The sequence below is a fragment of the Linepithema humile genome, chromosome 6, assembly GCF_040581485.1.
Source record: "Linepithema humile isolate Giens D197 chromosome 6, Lhum_UNIL_v1.0, whole genome shotgun sequence".
Lineage (NCBI taxonomy): Eukaryota > Metazoa > Arthropoda > Insecta > Hymenoptera > Formicidae > Linepithema > Linepithema humile.
The window spans coordinates 14,704,527-14,726,266 of NC_090133.1; the positions used below are offsets into that span (position 1 = coordinate 14,704,527).

A 21,740-nucleotide genomic window follows, 5' to 3' on the forward strand; every position below is an offset into this window, starting at 1 on the left:
ATTTCTATTCAAGCACGCGTTATCCAAGATACAGTACACGAAACGACAATTACAATTTGAGTCTGGGCGCGAAGATGTTACTTCGGTATCTGGCATTTTCTCTTGCTCAGATTTTAACTTTAAACCTTCCCATGCAAATAAATTTGGAACGGACTCACCGGTGTCGACTTGTATGGTACCTGAAGCCAGTGATAACTCAATCTAATTGTAAGGCGCCCAATCGGTTCCAGGATCGATCTTCCAATAGCAGGCTGATAGTCGTATGGAGATGAATCTTCAGATGCGTCATTGTTGCTGGTTATCTTGCGGTCGAGGAATCACTGCACTAGAGTTATTTCGCGACACGTCTTTACCTTTTATTATTTGTTGGAATTTAAGGATCGCACGCTAAATTGGAATAATGTTTAAGGATTTGAAATTAAAGATAAAATTCTCAAAGCAACCAAATAAATGTAATTATAAATGAAAATAAGAGTACATTGGTTTATAAATGAAATTACACTCGAATGAACTTATAAGATAAGAATTCTTACAAACATATTAGCACTTATGTTCTAGAAATGGAACGCGCAGTTCGCGAATTAAGTAATTGAACATATAAAATTGATAAACCGAACTTAAATTAACCGTACTGAACTAGGACGAAACTAGTACTAGAATTAGAATTAGACCGAGACTGAGTCAGAATTGAAATTGCGAATGCGAAAACTAACGATTTGACCGAAACTGACTCTCTGACTGAGTATTGACGGCTTACTGAAAAATTGAATACTGACTCGGCGGCATCGCAGGGCCCGTATTTATACTCCTCTGGATCTTCAGAGACAAAGGTTTGTCCTATGCAATAGGACCGCACATGAATGTAATCTCGCTTTAGAATATCGAATGTTCGAGGCATGGTTTATATAAAACTGCAGGCGATACTTGAACCTAAGTTTTGAGAGTGGTATGGTTAACATAAAACCGTAGGTGATATCCGGACCTAAGTTTTGAGAGCGACGACAGATAATTTATAGTCGTACGCTTTGAAACGCAACAAGGGGTTTACGTTACGCGAAAGGTTTCGTGTTGCGCCTTTCTGGCGACATGTGTCGAGCGCTATTGATACAGCGAGCGATAATTCCAAGAGGCGATAAACTAGAAAGTTTAAGACAAAAATTTACGAGTGGAAATCTACTTGCTAAAATATGGGGACGTTACACCTCCCCCCCTAAAATAAAATATTGGACCATGCGCCAATATTTGAACATATACTAATTATAGCTATGAACCAAAGCATAATACAAAATAATAAAACATAGGTTTTGACAAAATTGATCCAATATTTGGACGTATACGAATTATAACCATAAACCGCGCAATACAAAAATAAAACATAAAATTTGACAAAATTGATCCAATATTTGGACGTATACCAATTATAACCATGAAGCACACAATACAAAAATAGCGAAACATAAATTTGGACAAGAAATAGTGCAATATTTGCAACCATATATAAAATTACCGAAGCATAATGGAATATACTTAACCATAAAATTATCAAGATAATATGATGAAGGAGAGATTATGAAATATACGCAACCATATATATATGAGAGTACAAGATAGTTCAAAATATTATTTCGTTACTTTAACCTGGGGTACGATGTCGCGTGGACAGTCGTCTAACAATTGTCTTAATTCTTTATAAGAGTATTTATGTTCACTCACATTACAATTTTCACCAGAGGACGATTCCTGAGATTGTTCGCAGATCGGCACAGGTGATGGAGCGGATGGTTCCACGTTTTCACCCTGGTTTGGAGTCTTCTTTTCTTTGATTGGTGCCGTTTGACCCAGATGTAGTAATAAATGAGTGATGGAAGTCCAGATGGCTCCCAAAAGATGTAAGCTCCATCCATAAACAGAATGTAGAGCGTAACCGTGGATGATCGTATCGATGACAAGTTTCGTTACTCGAATAACGATAAAAATTCCGAGCACTCCTGCACTCGCGGATCTAAAACTGATAAAGCCCCTCCAAATTCTTTTACCGGTGCTTTCAGCCAGCTGATCCAAAGATTTCTCGTCCAGAAGACCCAAAATTGAAATGCTCCCGGATGGAACGGTTTGTCCCATCACTCCTCGGGCCAAATTATGTAAAGTTGACGGCTTTTCGACTGGAAACATTATATGGTCCCGCAATCGTTCCAGATCATCGTTTGTGTAAATTCCGCTTGTGGCAAGCGATGAAGGGTTGACGTATTTCCATTTTGGATTGGTGAGAGGTTGAATGGTTTGTGGAGGCAGTGACTCCGTTGGACGTTGTCCCGTCCGAAACCAAATTCCATGTAACTTGTACATCGTAGGCAAAAGTTCGTTGCAGTCTCGCCGAGTTCCCGCTTTGGAAAGAATTCTTGATCTTGGTAGCAGAAACATGGAAATATTCCGATGATAAACTGGAAGCTCGTTGTAGCAGTCTTCTGTGTGTCTAATTTTGCACTCGGTAGGCTCGCATTTGATGATGTGAATAACATCACCGGCGATTACTGCTGTGTAACCAACGTTTTTCATAATTCGAGAGGCCATCTCGTCCGGGGCGATGCTGGCCAGTGAGAGTGCATTCTTCAGGATTTGTTTTTCTAGAGCACATTTCTGTTCCATGATGTCTTGGTATAGTGTTGAGAGTTGGCTTTGGACATGCTTCTCGATGTAGACAAATTTAGAATTCACGTAAGCAAATATATCTAAATTGTCTACAGGCGTTTTAGAACGTGTTCTGAATGCTTTCCCTTGCTGGGTTTCGAAGATGAAGAGCTTCGGATGTTCCGTGTGGTAGATTCTGTATCCACAAAGATTAACTTCAGTAGTTTTTGCCAGTGCGAAAGTCGTTCCATGTGTTGTAACTGCATATACTACAGGCGTGGATTGATTATCTCGCGGTGTAAGCTTGGTAGCATACCCCTCGTATAAAGTATCATACTGGTCGAAATGGCAATTGTCGATTGATGTTATAGGCCAATAAGATTCACCTCCTTCTGAATCTATGCAGTATCCTGTGAAGGCATCACATGTTGTTCCCGATGGCAGCATCACGAGATTTGAAACTCTTTTTACTGGAGCTTCAAATGAGTGTAATTCCACCTTGACGGTGGCTTGGACAACAACGCTATCCCATGATCCCTGTCCGTCGGTATATTGTGCACCAGAACAGCGCCCATCCGTAGCAACCGATCCGGCCAGAGTAATACTGTGTCGGCTAGTACGGTTTTGCGGAACACGATCAATTATTGCATTTCCGATCACGACAGTTCCGGTTTCGTGAAGACGAGAGCAGCCAATTGATCCAATTTCTTGAACATAATTTCTCTGTCCATTGTGCACTATTGAAATGTGAGAATGCATTCCGCAATGATATACAATGCGGTCTATTTCCACTTTACATTGTATGATCTTAATACGATGAAAGTCGGACAGTTGTAGCAGTTGGATGTATGTTTCCTCTCGATTGGGTTCGATACTATCCAAATTGCAATCACCAATATCAATGAGCGAGAGTGTCGTTATATTTAATCCGTTTCCTGTGCAATCGTACCCAGTGAGTCCCAGCGAAAGGGGTACGAGCAGTAGGAGTATGATTAGAGTAGCCTTCATGATGATGTCGTCCGATTCCTTCTTGATGAACTGGCTCTTGATTGTTCCGATGGCCAGTTATATAAGTCTTCATTGATGACTGGTGGGGGATCCGTAGAGTGGGGTGCACCCTTTGCGATACGTAACTTATCGGCATGCACAATTCGAGTCTTGTGTAAACTTATCGCTAATTTGACATTATTATTGTTCATCACTTGAATAACATCGTAAGGGCCGATATATTGATCACACAGTTTGTTTTTGTTCGGCTCTTTTAACAAATAAACTTTATCGCCCACTTTAAACTCGTATGGCTTAATTCGTCTATCGTAATAAGTCTTTGATCTCTCCTTTGACCTGATTAAATTATTTCGAGCATTATCTTGTACCTCATTTAAACGAAGAAACAATTGAGTCAAGTAATTAGCATAACTTTCGTTACGAATATCATCCAAAGATGGATCGCTACTTGGAACTCTAGCAATTTTACCGAAAACCAATTCATAAGGCGTATATCTCGTACCTTCATGCACGCTTGTATTATAAGAAAAACATGCAAATTTTAGATATTCGTCCCAATCTTTACGGGTAACAAATTGTTTCAAATACTCCCACAAAACGTGGTGTGAGCGTTCTACCGAACCGTTCGACTGAGGCCTGTAGGCAGTAGTTTTATATTGCCTAATTCTAAATTTATGCGCAACAGTACGCATCAAAATATTAACAAAATTTGTACCTTGATCAGTCAAAAGAGCTTTCGGGGCTCCGAATGTACAAATAAAATCTTGGATAAATGCATCGGCTACATGGGTAGCAGTGGTATGTTTGAGAGGAATCGCAAGGCAGTATTTAGTAAGGAGGTCTTGGATCGTCAATATATGAGTGTTGCCTGATCTTGAGGCGGGTAACGGTCCCATTATGTCCATAGAGATTTTGTCGAATGCCGTATCAGGTGTATCAGTCAAAGTCATTGGTTGTTTAGTCTTTACGCGTACCAGTTTTTTAAGCTGACAATTTTTACACTTTTGTATAAAATTTTGTATAGTTCGTTTCATATAGGGCCAAAAATATTTTTGCCTAATCCGATCGTACGTTTTGGTTACACCTTTGTGTCCTCCGATAATGGACGAATGGTTTTCCGTTATTATTTTAAAACGGTCTTCCTCGGGTGGTAAAATTATTTCGTTATTGCAAATCAGTATTTTTGTTTCGCTTTCGGAGAATATCCGTCGAAGGAGTGAAGCAATCACATTCCAACCGATACTAGCTACATCACCTTTGCAAATTGAAATAGTTTTAAGATCAAGTTCAGTTACCACATCTAATAACGAGTGCAAAGATTCTTCAATAAATTCAATTTCCGTCAAACTTGATACCCGTTCTTTTATCACTAATGCAATTATATTTTTATTTTCATGATTTATTACCCTTGCTCGGGCAAGAGCACTCTCAGAAATAGGCGGGAGTTCACCAACGTCAGCGAGCATTCGCGCTCCCTTGTCACAAGGTTCACCCTTCTGTGTGACGAATATTACCAAATCATCGCTTCGCGATAAAAAATTGTCGCGAATTTCGTAAAGACCAAAATCGTGAATTATATTGAAATTGTCGCTCACTGCGCTACCATTATTTATTTTGTTTTTGGAAAAATCATCATCTGACAAATTGTCATCAGAAAAATCCGTCAGATCATGTATATCTGCCGTCTCTCGATTGTTATTCATATTTTGAATCACAGATGATTCAATTTCCTCTATGTCATCGTCATCGTCTTGGTAGTTCGTATCGTCTTGTACAATGCTATGATTGGGAGAAAGATTAACAGATTCGCTATCTGTGAATAGTGGTAAGATTTGGAGCGATTTTGGCATGTTGGAGGGGAAGGTAGGATCACTTATTGGGTTTCTAGACAGAGCGTCTGCATTTATGTTAATTTTACCGGCCTTATAAATGACCTCGTATTCGTATTCCGCCAATTTAAGTCTCCAACGAACAAGCCTCGAAGTCGGATCCTTAACCGAATGTAACCAAACTAACGGCTTGTGGTCCGTCACAAGTAAAAATTTATGTCCGTAAAGATAGGGTCTAAAATAATTAACGCAATATACTATCGCTAACAATTCCTTTTCAATGGTCGAATAGTTTGATTCCGCGTTATTCAATAAACGCGAGGTATACGCTATCGGCAAATCTTTACCTATCGCGCCTTGACTTAAAATACCTCCGATCGCGTAACCTGAAGCATCGGTCGTTACAATAAACGGTTTAGTAAAGTCCGGATATTGTAAAAGAGGTTCCGAGCATAAAGAATTTCTCAAATAAACAAACGCATCTTCCTGCTTACTCGTCCAAATAAACTTTACATCTTTCTTCAATAATTCAGTTAGTGGCTTGGCAATTTTAGAGAAATCAGGAATAAATTTGCGATAATAACCAGCCAAACCAAGAAATTGCTTTATATTTTTAGCATTTTTGGGTCTCGGAAACTCCTGTACAGCGAGTATCTTTTTTGGATCGGGTTTGACACCCGTTTCGCTTATGACATGCCCGAGATAATTTACTTCTCTACGCAAGAATTCACATTTATCGGGCTGCAACCGAAGATTCGCTTGTCGTAATCTACCCGCTAATTTATTAAATTTTATTTTATGTTCTTCCAATGAACTTGCATAAATCACGATGTCGTCGAGATAAACAAATAATTCTATGCCTTGGAGGCCTGATAAAATTTGATCCATTAACCGCTGGAAAGTAGCGGGCGCGTTTTTGAGCCCGAAAGGCATGCGATTGAAATGATAATGACCATACGGCGTCGAGAATGCTGTTTTCGGTGCATCCGCCGTGTCCATAGGAATTTGATGAAAACCGGACGCAAGATCAAATACGCTAAAGTATTTCGCGCTCCCTAATTGATCTAGGATATCGGTAATATTCGGAAGGGGGTAAGCGTCGCCTACCGTTTTTTCGTTAAGCATGCGATAATCTATGACCATTCTCCATTTTTTATTTCCCTTGGAGTCTGGTTTTTTGGGCACTATCCACAAGGGAGAATTGTATGGTGAATCAGATGATCTAATTATTTTATTATTTAAAAGTTCTTTGACTTGTTTGTTAATCTCTTCCTTGTGAATAGGCGGGAATCTATACTGTTTAGTGTTAATAGGTAGATTGTCGGTCGTCGTAATTTTATGGCTCATCTCGGTTGTACACGTAAGTTTATCATCCGGTAATCGAAAGAGATCGCTATGCTTCTGAATAAGCATGTCGATGTGTTCCGATTCTTCTTTATTTAAATGATCTAGCCGAAGGAGTTCCCGGATGATTTGAACTCTCTCGTTTCCTTTCGTATGAACTGTAGCGCAACGCGTCGATCTACCTTTTGAATTTATCTCATTTTTGCCATGAAAATTAGGATTACGCCCGTTGGTTGAAAAATCAAAATTTTTACCATTCGAAATAGTCTTGTTTTTACTACAAGAAATAGAGTCAGATCCGTCACCAACATTATTAGAATCTTTATTACTCGAAATTGTTTTATCTTTATTGCAAGAGATTGAATTAAGTTTGTCACTAATGCAATCAATGCTCGAAATTATTTCGTCTTTACCACAAGAAATTGAATTGACTTTGTCACTAGGACAGTCGATATTTATATCACTTGCTTTTGCCTCATCTTTGTTGCAAGAAATAGAATTGAATTTGTCACTAAGACAATCGATATTTATATCGCTTGATTTTACTTTATCTTTATCGCAAGAAATAGAATTGAATTTGTCACTAGGACGATTAGAAATTTTCTCGATTTCCTGTAATTCTATACTAGGAATTTCGAGTCGAATATCAGAATTATTCGTATTAGTTATTCGAGTGTATACCTTTCCGTTTCGATTCGTCACGACCGCATCACCGAAGTAGATTCCTTGTCCGACGCTAAGTCGCGGAATGTAACCTTCGGAGATTTCAGAATTAGTAACCCTAAGGCAAAGTGTCGTGCTTGATCTACCAGGTACTACGATAGTTTCTCGTAGCGCGAAGGGGATGATCACCCCTTGCCAATGTATACATTTTCCATGAAAATCGATTTTAGTAGCATCGCGAAGAAAGTCAAATCCTAGGATGCCCTCTTGCGCGATGGGAAAATTATCAGGAACGATATGGAAAGTGACAGGATAACCCATAAAATTTACTTCAATAGACCCGAGAGTTTTAATTCTACCATTAGTTATTCCGCTAAAGAATAATATTTCCTGTGTATGGACAGGAGTCTCGGGATGTACGCTCCGTTTTTTCACTAAATTTGGCGCGGCGCCCGTATCTAACATAAAATCTATTCGTTGAAGAAGCCCAATTGCGGATATAGAGACAGTCGGAGCATGCGAAAATTCAGTCGGGTTTAGGGTTGCGACTCCGATGATGTGCTCGGGGTGGCTTCGATTACGTTTATTGGACGCGAATTCTTTACGAAGTCCACTCGGGGTGCGCCCGTTTGTCCCGAGGGATTTTGCGCGTTTCCCGACTGCAATTTCTGTGAGTTATTATATTCTCGTTTGCGACATTCTTCGATTTCGTGCCCGCGGTTCTTACAGTAGCGGCACCATTTTTCCACAGTATTGTTATTATTATTATGGTTATTTGGGCGTAAATTACGCGCGGTTTCTACCCGAGTCGGATTTTGATATTCGTTCCGCAGATTTTGATTTCGTGAAATTGATTGATTGTGATCGGGTGCATTCTCTTTATTTGCAAAACCGTGGCGCGGTGCCGCGGGTCCACGCGAATCACGATAAATCGGCTCGTTTCGAGAGTTGATGTTATTATTGTACCGATGATTGGGTGTCGATTGCGCGAGGGGACGTCCGATAGAAGTAACCGGGTATCTTTCGGGGATACGCTCGTTTTTCGGTCGCGTATCATATCTTTGCCTATCTAATTCATGCCTTTTCGCGAGGGCTTTGGCGACACCGAAAGCTTTAAACGGATCGAATTCTTCATCTAACGGCATTTGCAACCTGTATTCTAACGGTAACCCGTCGCGGAATGATTTCGCGGTTAATTTATCGATTTCTTTGACTAACAAATGGGTTACTGACCCCTTTTCGCGTCGTTCGGTGTCTAAAATAGCGGCGCGAAGCTCTTTGATACGACTGATGTAATCGAGCATGTGTTCGTTTGGTTTTATATACACAGTGCTCAATTCACCACGATATTGGTCTACTGTTTTTGGTGAACCGAATGCGGTAGTTAGAATCAATCATTGTGCGTTGAAGTGGATGGTTTTCGTTTAATTTTTGAGGAAGAATCTTTGTTATTACTATAACTTATTATAAAAATAATCGACATAGCGATTTTAAATTTTAATTTTGGACACCGCTTGGATATTTTACCTCTCTGGCCTTTAATAGAAGACAACAATCTATATAATTTTTGCATTATTATAAGAATTTCCTGATACATTATATGGCACTACATTCAAAAAACATATAGTCATTACGGAAATTACTCTTAATTTAATGGACAATCAGATTACGGATCTACTCAATTTCATGGACCATCATAAAAAAAATACACAAAGAAATGTACAGAAAGCTGGTAATAATTAAAGATATTACAAAGAAGTCTCACAATTTTTAGAAGCTGCACAAGACATGAAAGATTTAGCGAATAATTTAATTGATGAAAGCGACAGCGCTGAAAATGATAAAAACACAAAAATTAAAGACAATAATAAAATATTTAAAAAAATTAATTGTTTATCAGCAATTGAATGATAGTGAGTAGAAAATTTATTTCCTAAATATGTAGATTGCTTTATTATAATTTTAATGCAGATCACGGGCGCCGACTACGTGGGTGCATCGGAGCGTGTGCACCCCTTGAAACTTTTCAATTGGTGCGGAGCACTCATTGAAATTATGCATAATATTACTAGGCAGTGATGCAAACTCAAGCCGGCCAGCACCCGAGCATCACGGTAAGGAAGGCACGCATACAAGTGAGAATCGGGACGCCTCGCTATAAAGGCCATCACACACAAAATGACATAACTGCATATGCATAGCATAAGACCGTCTCGACCAATGAGCATGCTATGTAAATCAATATGGTGCCTTTATGCTAGATGTTCAGTTATGTCATTTTGTGTGTGATGGCCTTAATAGTAATGTCTCCTCACTTCTATAGACCGAACGGCGAGGTGCACACGTACGTGTTACGTCACGATTCTCGCTTGTGTGTGTGTCTCCTCTACCGTGATGCTCGGGTGCTGACCGGCTCGAATTTGCATCACTATTACTAGGTTAGGTTTCTATTGAAGTTTTAAATAAACTTACGCCTAAGTACCCAACCGGCTCGATTGAACCGGATGTTATCTGATCTCTATTAGAACTAAATAGTGGATGCCCTATATCTTCAATGTAAAATTTCTTCAAAGAGTTGAATGCTGGAGAAAGTGTGTTATTTTCGGATCATCGGTAGCCGTCATAAATCGTTGTGGTTAAAGGTGTGAGAAAGGGCCACGAAACTCGGGCCGACGCGGTGCGCAAGAGACCGTCTCTCACGCACCGTGTTTCCGCAGCTCTCTGTCGGCCCGAGTTTCGTGGCCTTTTCTTACCTCACTCTTCTCACAACGATTCATGACCCGTTATTAGATTACATTAAGAATACCTAGAAACCTATCTACATTAATGTTTCAGATGAATGCTACAGCTATGTAATATCAAGAGAGTCATGAATAAGTATATAATTAAAATAATTAAAAAACCTAGTGAGGCTGTTTCATCAACATTAAAGGCGGGAGCACAGACTTTTGCATAAAGCATAACGCATAAGCATAAGAGAAATTGATTGGTCCGTTTCCTTATGCATTTGCTTATGCTTATATATAGACCAATCAATTTCCTTATGCTTATGCGTTATGCTTTATGTAAAAGTCTGTGCTCCGGCCTTAAGTCATGCCGCGACAACGGCAACACCCGAAATAGTGAATTTTTCTGGCAGACGTTTTCGAAGTCAGTGGATGAAAGAATTTCCTTGGATTACATACGAGAATGAAAAAATCTTCTGTAAGATATGCGTCAAAGCTGCCAAGGAAATAAAATCACCGTTGCCTAAGTTATCTGGTTCAGAACAAAAATCACTTGACGCATTTGTGAATGATGGATTCAATAGTTGGTCAAAGGCTCTTGAACGATTTCGCGTACATGAGAGAAGTTCGGTACATCGGGCTTGCTCTTTAACTGTTCAATCCGTAGAAACAGGTGCAAATGTCGCACAATGCTTAAGTGACGCCAAATTAATAGAAATGAAAACGGCCAGAAATGCATTGCTTGCGATTATAACTTCACTGCGTTTCTTGGTACAACAAGGGCTCGCGATTAGAGGGCACACTGATGAAAGGTCAAATATCCGACAATTGCTTCTTTTGAGAACAGAAGACAATTCTGCTCTGAAGTCTTGGTTCAGTAGAACCAAGTATAAGTGGCTATCGCACGATATTTTAAATGAAGTTATATCCATCATGTCAAAAAGTGTTCAAAGATCCCTTCTAAACAACATCAAATCGTCTGAATTTTATTCCATCATGATAGATGAAACCGCTGACATATCTGTGAAAGAACAGATATCCATTTGTTTCAGAACAGTCGATGAAAATTTGTCTGTAAATGAATATTTTATGGGATTTTACGAAACCGCGGAAACCAATGCCGAAACATTACATATAATTGTCAAAGATATTTTATCAATTATTCTCATTGAACATTCACAAATGCAGAGGACAATGTTACGATGGCGCAAGTGCTGTAAGCGGAAACATATCTGGGCTACAAACTAGAATTAAAAGCGACGAACCACGAGCACTATTTGTCCATTGTTCAGCTCATACACTCAACTTAGTTGTACAGGATTCAATGCAGGGTATTCCCATCATTAGAGATTTTCTAACATTAATGAAAGAGTTAATAGCGTTCGTCAGAAATTCGCCTAAACGAGTTGCATGTTTCAACAAGCTGCAAAAAGATGGTGAAGCGGAATCACTTAATAACTTGACAGATATAAATCTACTGCGTCCATTTTGTCCAACGAGATGGTGCCTACGGATTATTTCCTTGCAAATAATTGAATCCAACTATAAGGTTTTATTGACGTTTCTTAACAAATTAAGCAAAGAACGAGGGGAACCTGGTGCCAAAGCAAGTGGTTTTTTAAAACAAATGTTAAAGTTTGAGAACGTTTTTCTCCTTCAATTAATGATCAGCGTTTTTGCTAGGATAGAAACATTAAATTCTCAACTTCAAAAAAAGTCTCTTCATTTACAGGATGTTATTAATAGCGTCGACATTTTGAAAAAAACATTACAACAACAACGAGAAAATAATTTTGAATGTCTGTGGGACGGCATTTTGAAGAAGTGCGCAGAATTAGAAATCGAGCAGCCAGTCCTGCTTCGCAAAAGAAAACTTCCCCGTCGTCTGGATGACTCATCATCAACTACTCACTATTTTAAGACTCCCAAAGATAAATACCGACAGACATTTTTCGAAGTAGTTGATCAAACATTGAGTAGTCTTAATGCCAGATTTCAGTCTGACACAGTGGACCATTTAACAAAAATGGAGCGGTTTGCGACGGGTTCAGAAGATGTGAAGACTGTCATCAACTTTTATGGATCCGATTTTGATGAAGAACGCCTGAAATTACATTGTGGTATGTTCCTTGACATTGCTAAGCAGGAAGGTTCTAAAATTGAAAATTTGAATGATGTACTGATTTTTTTCCGAAATCACAAAAATGGCCATATAACCGGTGAAATGCTAAGTGAATTCAAACGATTCATAACTTGTTTGGTGACAGTCCCTACGTCAACATGTACAGCAGAGCGATCATTCTCCTGCCTACGAAGACTTAAAACCTATATTCGTCAAACTATGAGGCAACAGAGATTGAATGATTTAGCAATGCTACATGTCCACCAAGAAGAAACATGCGCTATAAATGTAGAAAATATAGCAAATGAGTTTATAGACTGTTCGGCTGTGAGACGGAATACGTTCCATCACGTCGCTAACCGCTAATAAACTAAAAACTCGTACCTATATCTATGTTTATTTTAGTTAAGTCAATAGTTTTTTTTTATTTTTAAGTTTAAAGTTTTATTTTTATTAAAGGTTACCTATATGCGAATTTTAATAACATACCTGTTTCAAATTTTATTTTTATTAAAGGTTACCTATATGCAAATTTTAATAAAGATTTATTTTAAAAAACTAAAAATGATAATTTTGGATTTCTACCACAGTATCTATATAATCAAATTTTCGTTCGTGCACCCATTGAAATTTTGGAAAGTCGGCGCCCATGATGCAGATGCAATGTATAAAAAACGTACAAAAACTGAAATAAAAGTAGTACAGAAAATGCAGATCAGGAAGTAAAGATCTGGTTTATGTACATGTATACATATACATGTAGGTATGTACATGTATATTCAACTAATAATGTTATTTGATATTAAATAATCGCAAAATATTAAATAATCGTAAAAAGGATATTTATGTATAATTTATTTAATTTTCTTTATGTGCAGATGCATTTATGACGCCTGTTAAATATGCAACTTCGATACAAGAAGAGAAAAGAATTGTGTTAGAAATATTTGGAAAATAATTACAAACTGGGATTACAAGATATACTAATAACTGAAAAAGAAATACAGAATCTTATATCTAGTCCTTGTATGATTAAACGAACAGTTCCACAAATAAGAGTATGGTTATACACGTAAAAAAAATTAAATAAATTTTAAAACTATTTATCACAAAAATCGCATCATAAAATTGTTTTAATACTTAAAAAAATGACTCAGTGTGTAATATACCTTTAGGTTGCAGTCCACTTGACGCTATAAATATACTTTGAGACGTTCCTTCGATAAAGAAAGAAAGAGAGAAAGAACACTTCAAAACATTTATAACGTCAACTGGATCGCAGTCATAGACATTATATAGATCGAGCATTAACTATTTGTATGTACATATACAATAAAAGTCTTCAAAAATACCCATTTATTTAAAACAGTAAATATTATATAAATAAAGTATAATTAGCAATATACAGCTATAACAATTATATTGTAGTTATAAAGTGATATTGCTTGGCTTAAATTAAAACATGTATAAAAATTTCAATTTTATACATCCATGTCCCTATAATAGTCCATACATAAACATATACATATACATATATATGTCTTTATATCAATCCATTAGCTGTTAATATCTATACATTCTTAAAATGGACCGTATATGTTAAATCAATTATAGTTTTGACAAAAATAATATAGAATATAGATGATTGCGAGAAATAGCTATATTGACTAAATAATATTTACTGCTTCTAAATATACGCATCCTAAGTAGCACATGTTTGTTTCATATGTACGTTTCATGTACGTTTCCTAAATGTATCCAATGGTTTAGAAAACGTATATGAAACAACATGTGCTACCTGGGATGTATATGTATATGTCTTTTTAAATGTCCTTGAAATATACCAAGCACGTGCGCACGTGCGCGTTTGGTACAATTTGGGAACATTTTTTGATACATATGGCATATTTTCAACTCTGTTCTAAAAATTAAAAGTTTTTTCGTTGATGCGTATACTATTTTTAAGTTTATTTTTATTTTTTATTATATTCTGATTTGATGTCTTTATTAAAAATGTTACAAAATATAAAAAAATATATAAAAAAGTGTTTTTTTTTTCTTTCATATTCATACAATCATACATCATGCGTCGAAACGTTTCCGACTGGCATAATTTCTTATGTTTTTTAAATATCTTATTATCAGTAAGGACACAAAAGGACACTAAAGAATTATATAAGTATCATAAGTATTGCTCATTGGATATGGAACAGAGACAGAATGATATTGTACCGACTGTGTCTCTTGCTGGAAAACAACCTATGAAGACTTTTTATTTAATAGTGTCACGTCCCGGCGCGGTGGCGGTAACACGTAGTGTTCGCACCTTTACGCGAGACTCAATCGGTAAGATTCACGAACCAATGAAAAAGTAAAAGATCAGAAAAAGAACGTGAAACACAAATGTTGTGTTTAATATAAAAAATCGTAACCAAAATCCCTTTCTAATGGATAGCGAAATTAAATGAGAGATCGTAAGGGAAGCAGTATCGCATTGATATTTTGTTGCTCCTTACGCGAACAACGTGTATGACCAATATAATTAGGACCGTATTCTAATGAATAATAAATTTAAATAATAAATCGTAAAGGAAAACAGTATCGCATTGATATTTTGTTGCTCCTTACGCAAACAACGTGTATGACCAATAATTACGACCGTATTCTAATGAATAATAAATTTAAATAATAAATCTTAAGGAAAGCAGTATCGCATCGATATTTTGTTGCGACTCTGCAAAACAACGTGTATAGTAATAATTAGGACCGTATTTTAATGAATAATAAATTCAAATAATAAATCTTAAGGAAAGCAGTATCGCATCGATATTTTGTTGCGACTCTGCAAAACAACATGTATAGTAATAATTAGGACCGTATTTTAATGAATAGTTAATTTAAATAGAGGCGAATAATGAATCCGAGTAAGACCACAAGAAAATGAATATGATAATAATGCAGCAACGTAGTAAGAAATAGTAATCAACCATTGTGACTGACATGTAATTATTTAAGTTTTATTATCATGCATTTGAAATGAAAGAATCGCTTAATACCATTAGAATGCATCAAGTATATGTTGACCGAAAATTTAAGAGAGTAACATTGGGTTTCGCTGATCATAAAAACTTTCTCCGTTTTCAGCGAGATTTTGCATATAATTAAGGTACCTGTCTTCGCATTCGTGACACTCGGAAATCGGTTGAATCAACGCGAGGTAGCGATGGCAAATAATGCAATGTAATCTTGGGCGGCGACGCCCGACGGATGCGTAATGCCTATCATTTAAAACTACGAATAAACTTTTATATTCAATCGGTTCGCTAGCGATGCATTCTTTGCAAAGACGCTCTTTTGCCGTAGGATTCACGAAGCTGGTTTCACGAACGCAACTAGCTAAGGAGTACCTATAAAGATATTCCAATCGAGGCGACCGACAAGCGTAACGTTTCCCCACACACATATCAATTATTTAAAATTCGATTAATCAGACGGTTGATTTAATAAGCTGGTTATAACTAACGTACGTATTCCCGGGCCTCCGCCAAGTAGAACGCTGGTAGGATCGGGAAGATTAGCAACACTTCGTCCTTCTCGAGTTAATTGATTTGTTAGGCTTATAAAATGATTGAGACACGCGAGACAGTGACGCACTGGAAAAGGTTGAGATACGTTCTGGCCACAAACACGACACTTTGCTAATGGAACTATAGAACCGATATTCAAATGATGTCCGAGGACGTGTTCGAAATCATTTCGCGTTGGTTCTGATAAATCGTGATAGCAATTGAGGCACAATATCGTGCCAGTATTTCTATTCAAGCACGCGTTATCCAAGATACAGTACACGAAACGACAATTACAATTTGAGTCTGGGCGCGAAGATGTTACTTCGGTATCTGGCATTTTCTCTTGCTCAGATTTTAACTTTAAACCTTCCCATGCAAATAAATTTGGAACGGACTCACCGGTGTCGACTTGTATGGTACCTGAAGCCAGTGATAACTCAATCTAATTGTAAGGCGCCCAATCGGTTCCAGGATCGATCTTCCAATAGCAGGCTGATAGTCGTATGGAGATGAATCTTCAGATGCGTCATTGTTGCTGGTTATCTTGCGGTCGAGGAATCACTGCACTAGAGTTATTTCGCGACACGTCTTTACCTTTTATTATTTGTTGGAATTTAAGGATCGCACGCTAAATTGGAATAATGTTTAAGGATTTGAAATTAAAGATAAAATTCTCAAAGCAACCAAATAAATGTAATTATAAATGAAAATAAGAGTACATTGGTTTATAAATGAAATTACACTCGAATGAACTTATAAGATAAGAATTCTTACAAACATATTAGCACTTATGTTCTAGAAATGGAACGCGCAGTTCGCGAATTAAGTAATTGAACATATAAAATTGATAAACCGAACTTAAATTAACCGTACTGAACTAGGACGAAACTAGTACTAGAATTAGAATTAGACCGAGACTGAGTCAGAATTGAAATTGCGAATGCGAAAACTAACGATTTGACCGAAACTGACTCTCTGACTGAGTATTGACGGCTTACTGAAAAATTGAATACTGACTCGGCGGCATCGCAGGGCCCGTATTTATACTCCTCTGGATCTTCAGAGACAAAGGTTTGTCCTATGCAATAGGACCGCACATGAATGTAATCTCGCTTTAGAATATCGAATGTTCGAGGCATGGTTTATATAAAACTGCAGGCGATACTTGAACCTAAGTTTTGAGAGTGGTATGGTTAACATAAAACCGTAGGTGATATCCGGACCTAAGTTTTGAGAGCGACGACAGATAATTTATAGTCGTACGCTTTGAAACGCAACAAGGGGTTTACGTTACGCGAAAGGTTTCGTGTTGCGCCTTTCTGGCGACATGTGTCGAGCGCTATTGATACAGCGAGCGATAATTCCAAGAGGCGATAAACTAGAAAGTTTAAGACAAAAATTTACGAGTGGAAATCTACTTGCTAAAATATGGGGACGTTACAATAGATTTTATGTCCTTGAATATTACCAACTATAAACTTTTAATTTTAAGAACAGTTCCCAAAATATACCATATGTATCAAAAAATGTCCTCGAATTGTACCAAATATATATACATATTATATACAATTATATACAGTTTAAATTATATAAGTGCCTGTATTTTTTATTTATTATATTTTTTATTAAGAAGATAATAAGAAAAAAAAACAGATAGCGTGAACAATTTTTATGTTTATTTTTATTGTTTGTGTCTATATTATACAACGTATTTATATCATATAGTTTTTATTAAGACGTGTATTGTATTTAATGTAGAATAGGGATAAGTAATTGATCGAATCCGGCCCGCGAGGATTTACAATCCGAACTGTGACAAAAAAAGCAAAAAATATAATAATAATAATGTTTTAAATTTAGCTGCTGCGGTCCGCGGTATAAATCTTAAATTTCACATTTGGCCCAAAAAATTTTGCGTTTTCCTGATATAAAAAATATATTATAAAGAAAAAAATTTTTTTTATAGTGTACAGTTTATTGCATTGTATTTAAAATACATTTAAAAATACATTTCAGTCTGTAATCTCTTGTAGTGCAATTTTTTAAATATTGTATATTGAATTAAATTCACAATATTCAATGAACATAAAAACTGTAATTATTGCACAATAATTATTACATTATAAAAATTAAATAATTGAAGATTTAATATTCTTTTACATTAAAACAATGAACATGAAGATTATAACTATCACATTATGAAAAGCAAACCTAAGTAACTATTTTTAATTAAAATTCAAGTTAAAGTTTCAATATTTATTTTGTGCAATATTTAAACTTAAAACAATAAACAAAAAAAAACTATAATTATCACAATATGAAAATTAAACATAAATAATCATCAAATAAAGTTTAAATTATTGCTTTAATATTGCACATTAAATTATTTTTTAAATATCAAAAAAATTTTAAGATAATTTTTGTGACCGTTTTAAAAATTTAATTTCTTTTTTTGCGTGTGTAACCATACTCTCATTTGAGGAACTGTTCGTTTAGCTAGACATGGAGTACTAGATATAAGATTCTGCATTTCTTTTCCAGTTATTAGTGTATCAGTTTGTAATTGTTTTTCAAATGTTTCTAATACAATTCTTTTCTCTTCTTGTGTCCAAGTTGCTCGTTTAACAGGCGTCACAAATGCATCTGCACACAAAGAAAATTAAAAAAATCATACATAAATATCCTTTTTACATTGTGGTTGTTTAATATCAAATGACATCACCAATTTATTAGTTGAATATACAAATTAAATTTCTTACCCTCTGATCTGCGTTTTTTTTGTACCGTTCTTATTTCAGTTTTTGTACGTTTTTTATACATTGAGTCTGCATTAGAAACATTAACATCATAATAAAGTAATCTATCTATATATTTCGGAAATAAATTTTCTACTTACTATCACTCGATTGCTGCAAACTATCTTCAAATATTTCATTCTCTTTGATTTCTATATTTTTGTCACTTTCAGCTTCGCTGTCGCTTTCATCAATTAAATTGTTTGCTGCATCTCTCACACCTTGGGCAGCTTCTAGAAGTTGTGAGACTTCTGTAATATCTTTAATTATTACCGGTTTTCTATACACTTCCTTGTGTATTTTTTCATGATGGCCCATGAAATTGGCTAGATCTGTAATCTGATTGTCCGTTAAATTAAGAGTTATTCCCATAGTGGCTATATGTTTTCTAAGTGTAGTGCCACGTAACGTGTCAGGAAATTCGGTTTTGCTCTTTTTAGCAAAACGCAACATAACTCGATATGCACGTAAATGTTTATCAATAATTTTGTCATGTCCTGGAATACCAAATAAATAAGGATTTTTTAAGTGTACTTTGGCTTTACTTTTTAAGTGTAAAAACATTTGTGCACATTCCAAATTAAGTTCATCTAATATTATAGGAACAGTTCTTCCTAACTTTCCGCGTATACAAAATCGGACATATTTTTGTGCTTGTTTTTTTCTTTCTTTAGATAATTTACTGAACGTATCGATATTTTCATTAATTCTTTCGTAATTTTTAAAATCAGAAATTAATATTCGTTCAGTTTCTCCTGGCCGGCGGCGATTAAATAATTGTATCGATGTTAAAGTAGTTTCTCCAAGAGAAATCCAATCAGATAATAAAAATTTGTTTTTCAAATTATTGTATGATTCTTTTTGCACTTTTAATAGATGATTCCGCAATTTTTGTATATCTTCCATTGTAGGAAGTTTTGTAATTTTTTGTCTTCTAAATTGAGTTTGAGATTCGACTACAGTTTTGTTAACACTTGCTCCATAATCAACCGTTAACAGTTTTAAAAAATTTTTTGTATTTGTTTTTGTGTTATCGTCATGTTCTTTTATGCATTTTGTTATTAAAAGTTCGCCAATATACTTTACGTAAGTACCAAGATTAGATGCAACAGCTGGCTTTTCATAGGTATCCTTTTCTTTGTCATATTGTGCAACAATATTTATCGCATCTAAAAAAGTATCGTAATATTTTGGGTCATAAATAGAAGTCAAAGACGTTACATCATTATTAATATTTCTCATCGCTATCAATAGACGACTTACAAGCCGCAATCGAGCTCGAATCATTTGTAAATGATGCGATGAGTGTTTATATTTTTTGCACTGGGAATTCGCATACAATAACAACAAACTATCATAACGAATATTGCGCGTTACGTCATCATTTCTCATTACTGGTAAGACTAATCGTCGTACTCTTTCATCAGCTTCTTTGAGACATTTGCCTTCTATTCTTCGACCCATTACTTTAACAATGCGACTTTTTTCTCCTGTCCGACCTGTACATTTTTTGAAATGATGTCTTAATGTCGATTTTAAATAATGACCCTTGCAATTTCCACATGCCAAATAATTTTTCAAAATCTTAGATTGATTTTCTCTTGCTCGTCTACATGGAATAAAACCTTGTCCTTCGTATTGTTTTTCAATATTAAATTTGAAATTTCCTCTTTTTCTTAAAGTATCGATGATCTTTCTTCTTTCGCTACAACCTTTAGGTAAATATTTGAACTTTTGAACGTCAGGTTCCTTAGAATGAACCAATTCGAAATGTCGAGCAATTTTTGCTTGCATTTTGTGACAGAACACACACATATATTTTTTTGTGCCAGCAAATTTTGTAGGTATTACTGTTTGTTCATCTTGCCGAGTTTCACATCCCTCAATATTACTAACATCCATGCCTGTAGATATCGTTGAATCATTATTTTGCGTGTTAGAAAAGTGCTTTTTGATATCATCTTCCTGTTCTGATTTTTCTATTTTTTCGGAGTCACTCGCAGCTGACGAATATTCACTTTGTACATAATCAGAATCACTTTCAGTATCTTTTTCTATTTATAAAAAGAAAAAATATTAAATAATAACAATAAAATAATATTCTAAGGCTCGAAAGTGATATTAATCAAAGAATAAAATAAAGAGGCAAACGAGCCGATGTAAAGTCAAAGTACATATATTTACTTCAATAGTATAAATGTATATAAAACAAACGTTTCTACCTGGATCAGACCTTCATCAGTGTTATTAGATGTTAATTTGATATTATGAAAAACTGATTTCAGAATTTTAAATTTCCATTACAAGATACGCATTACGGAATACAATTCGTGTGACACAATTTTTAGTTACATGATACGCATTAACAAGACGCAATTAATATCAATTATAATCTTTATTGTCCAAATCCGTTCTATGTTCAAATTATGAGAGCATACTGTTGTGTAAAAAGCCAGCATTTCCAAAGACATTTTTTTGTATAAAATTCGGAATTGTAGCAGAAAAATAATTCGATGATTAAATTCCTTAATTGAGCGGTGGAAGAGAAGGAGTGAATATGTCACTGACAGTCTGAACAAGACAGATTCACTCTTATGTGTTGCAAGTTAGAACTCTATGATTAAAAATGAGCAACGAATCCCAACTCAATTTTTAATCATAGAGTTCTAACTTGCAACACATAAGAGTGAATCTCTCTTGTTCAGACTGTCAGTGACATATTCACTCCTTCTCTTCCACCGCTCAATTAAGGAATTTAATCATCGAATTATTTTTCTGCTACAATTCCGAATTTTATACAAAAAAATGTCTTTGGAAATGCTGGCTTTTTACACAACAGTATGCTCTCATAATTTGAACATAGAACGGATTTGGACAATGAAGATTATAATTGATATTAATTGCGTCTTGTTAATGCGTATCATGTAACTAAAAATTGTGTTACACGAATTGTATTCCGTAATGCGTATCTTATAATGGAAATTTAAAATTCTTAAATTAGTTTTTCATAATATCAAATTAACATCTAATAACACTGATAAAGGCCTGATCCAGGC

The 21,740-nt window shown here is 35.6% G+C and overlaps 1 protein-coding gene and 1 long non-coding RNA gene across 2 annotated transcripts; both read right to left on the reverse strand.

Moving 5' to 3' along the window:
• Positions 1-371: 371 nt before the first annotated feature.
• On the reverse strand, positions 372-3,641 carry LOC137000414 (uncharacterized). The gene has a single exon (XM_067356868.1). It carries the CDS (start codon positions 3,634-3,636, stop codon positions 1,621-1,623), a length of 2,016 nt encoding a protein of 671 aa, XP_067212969.1. The 5' UTR covers positions 3,637-3,641; the 3' UTR covers positions 372-1,620.
• Positions 3,642-17,627: 13,986 nt separating this feature from the next.
• LOC137000433 (uncharacterized) lies at positions 17,628-18,750 on the reverse strand. Its single transcript, XR_010890679.1, has 2 exons — positions 18,649-18,750; positions 17,628-18,532 (listed from the first exon to the last, which is right to left on the reverse strand). It is a non-coding gene; the product is annotated as an uncharacterized lncRNA (long non-coding RNA).
• Between the last annotated feature and the right edge of the window lie 2,990 nt (positions 18,751-21,740).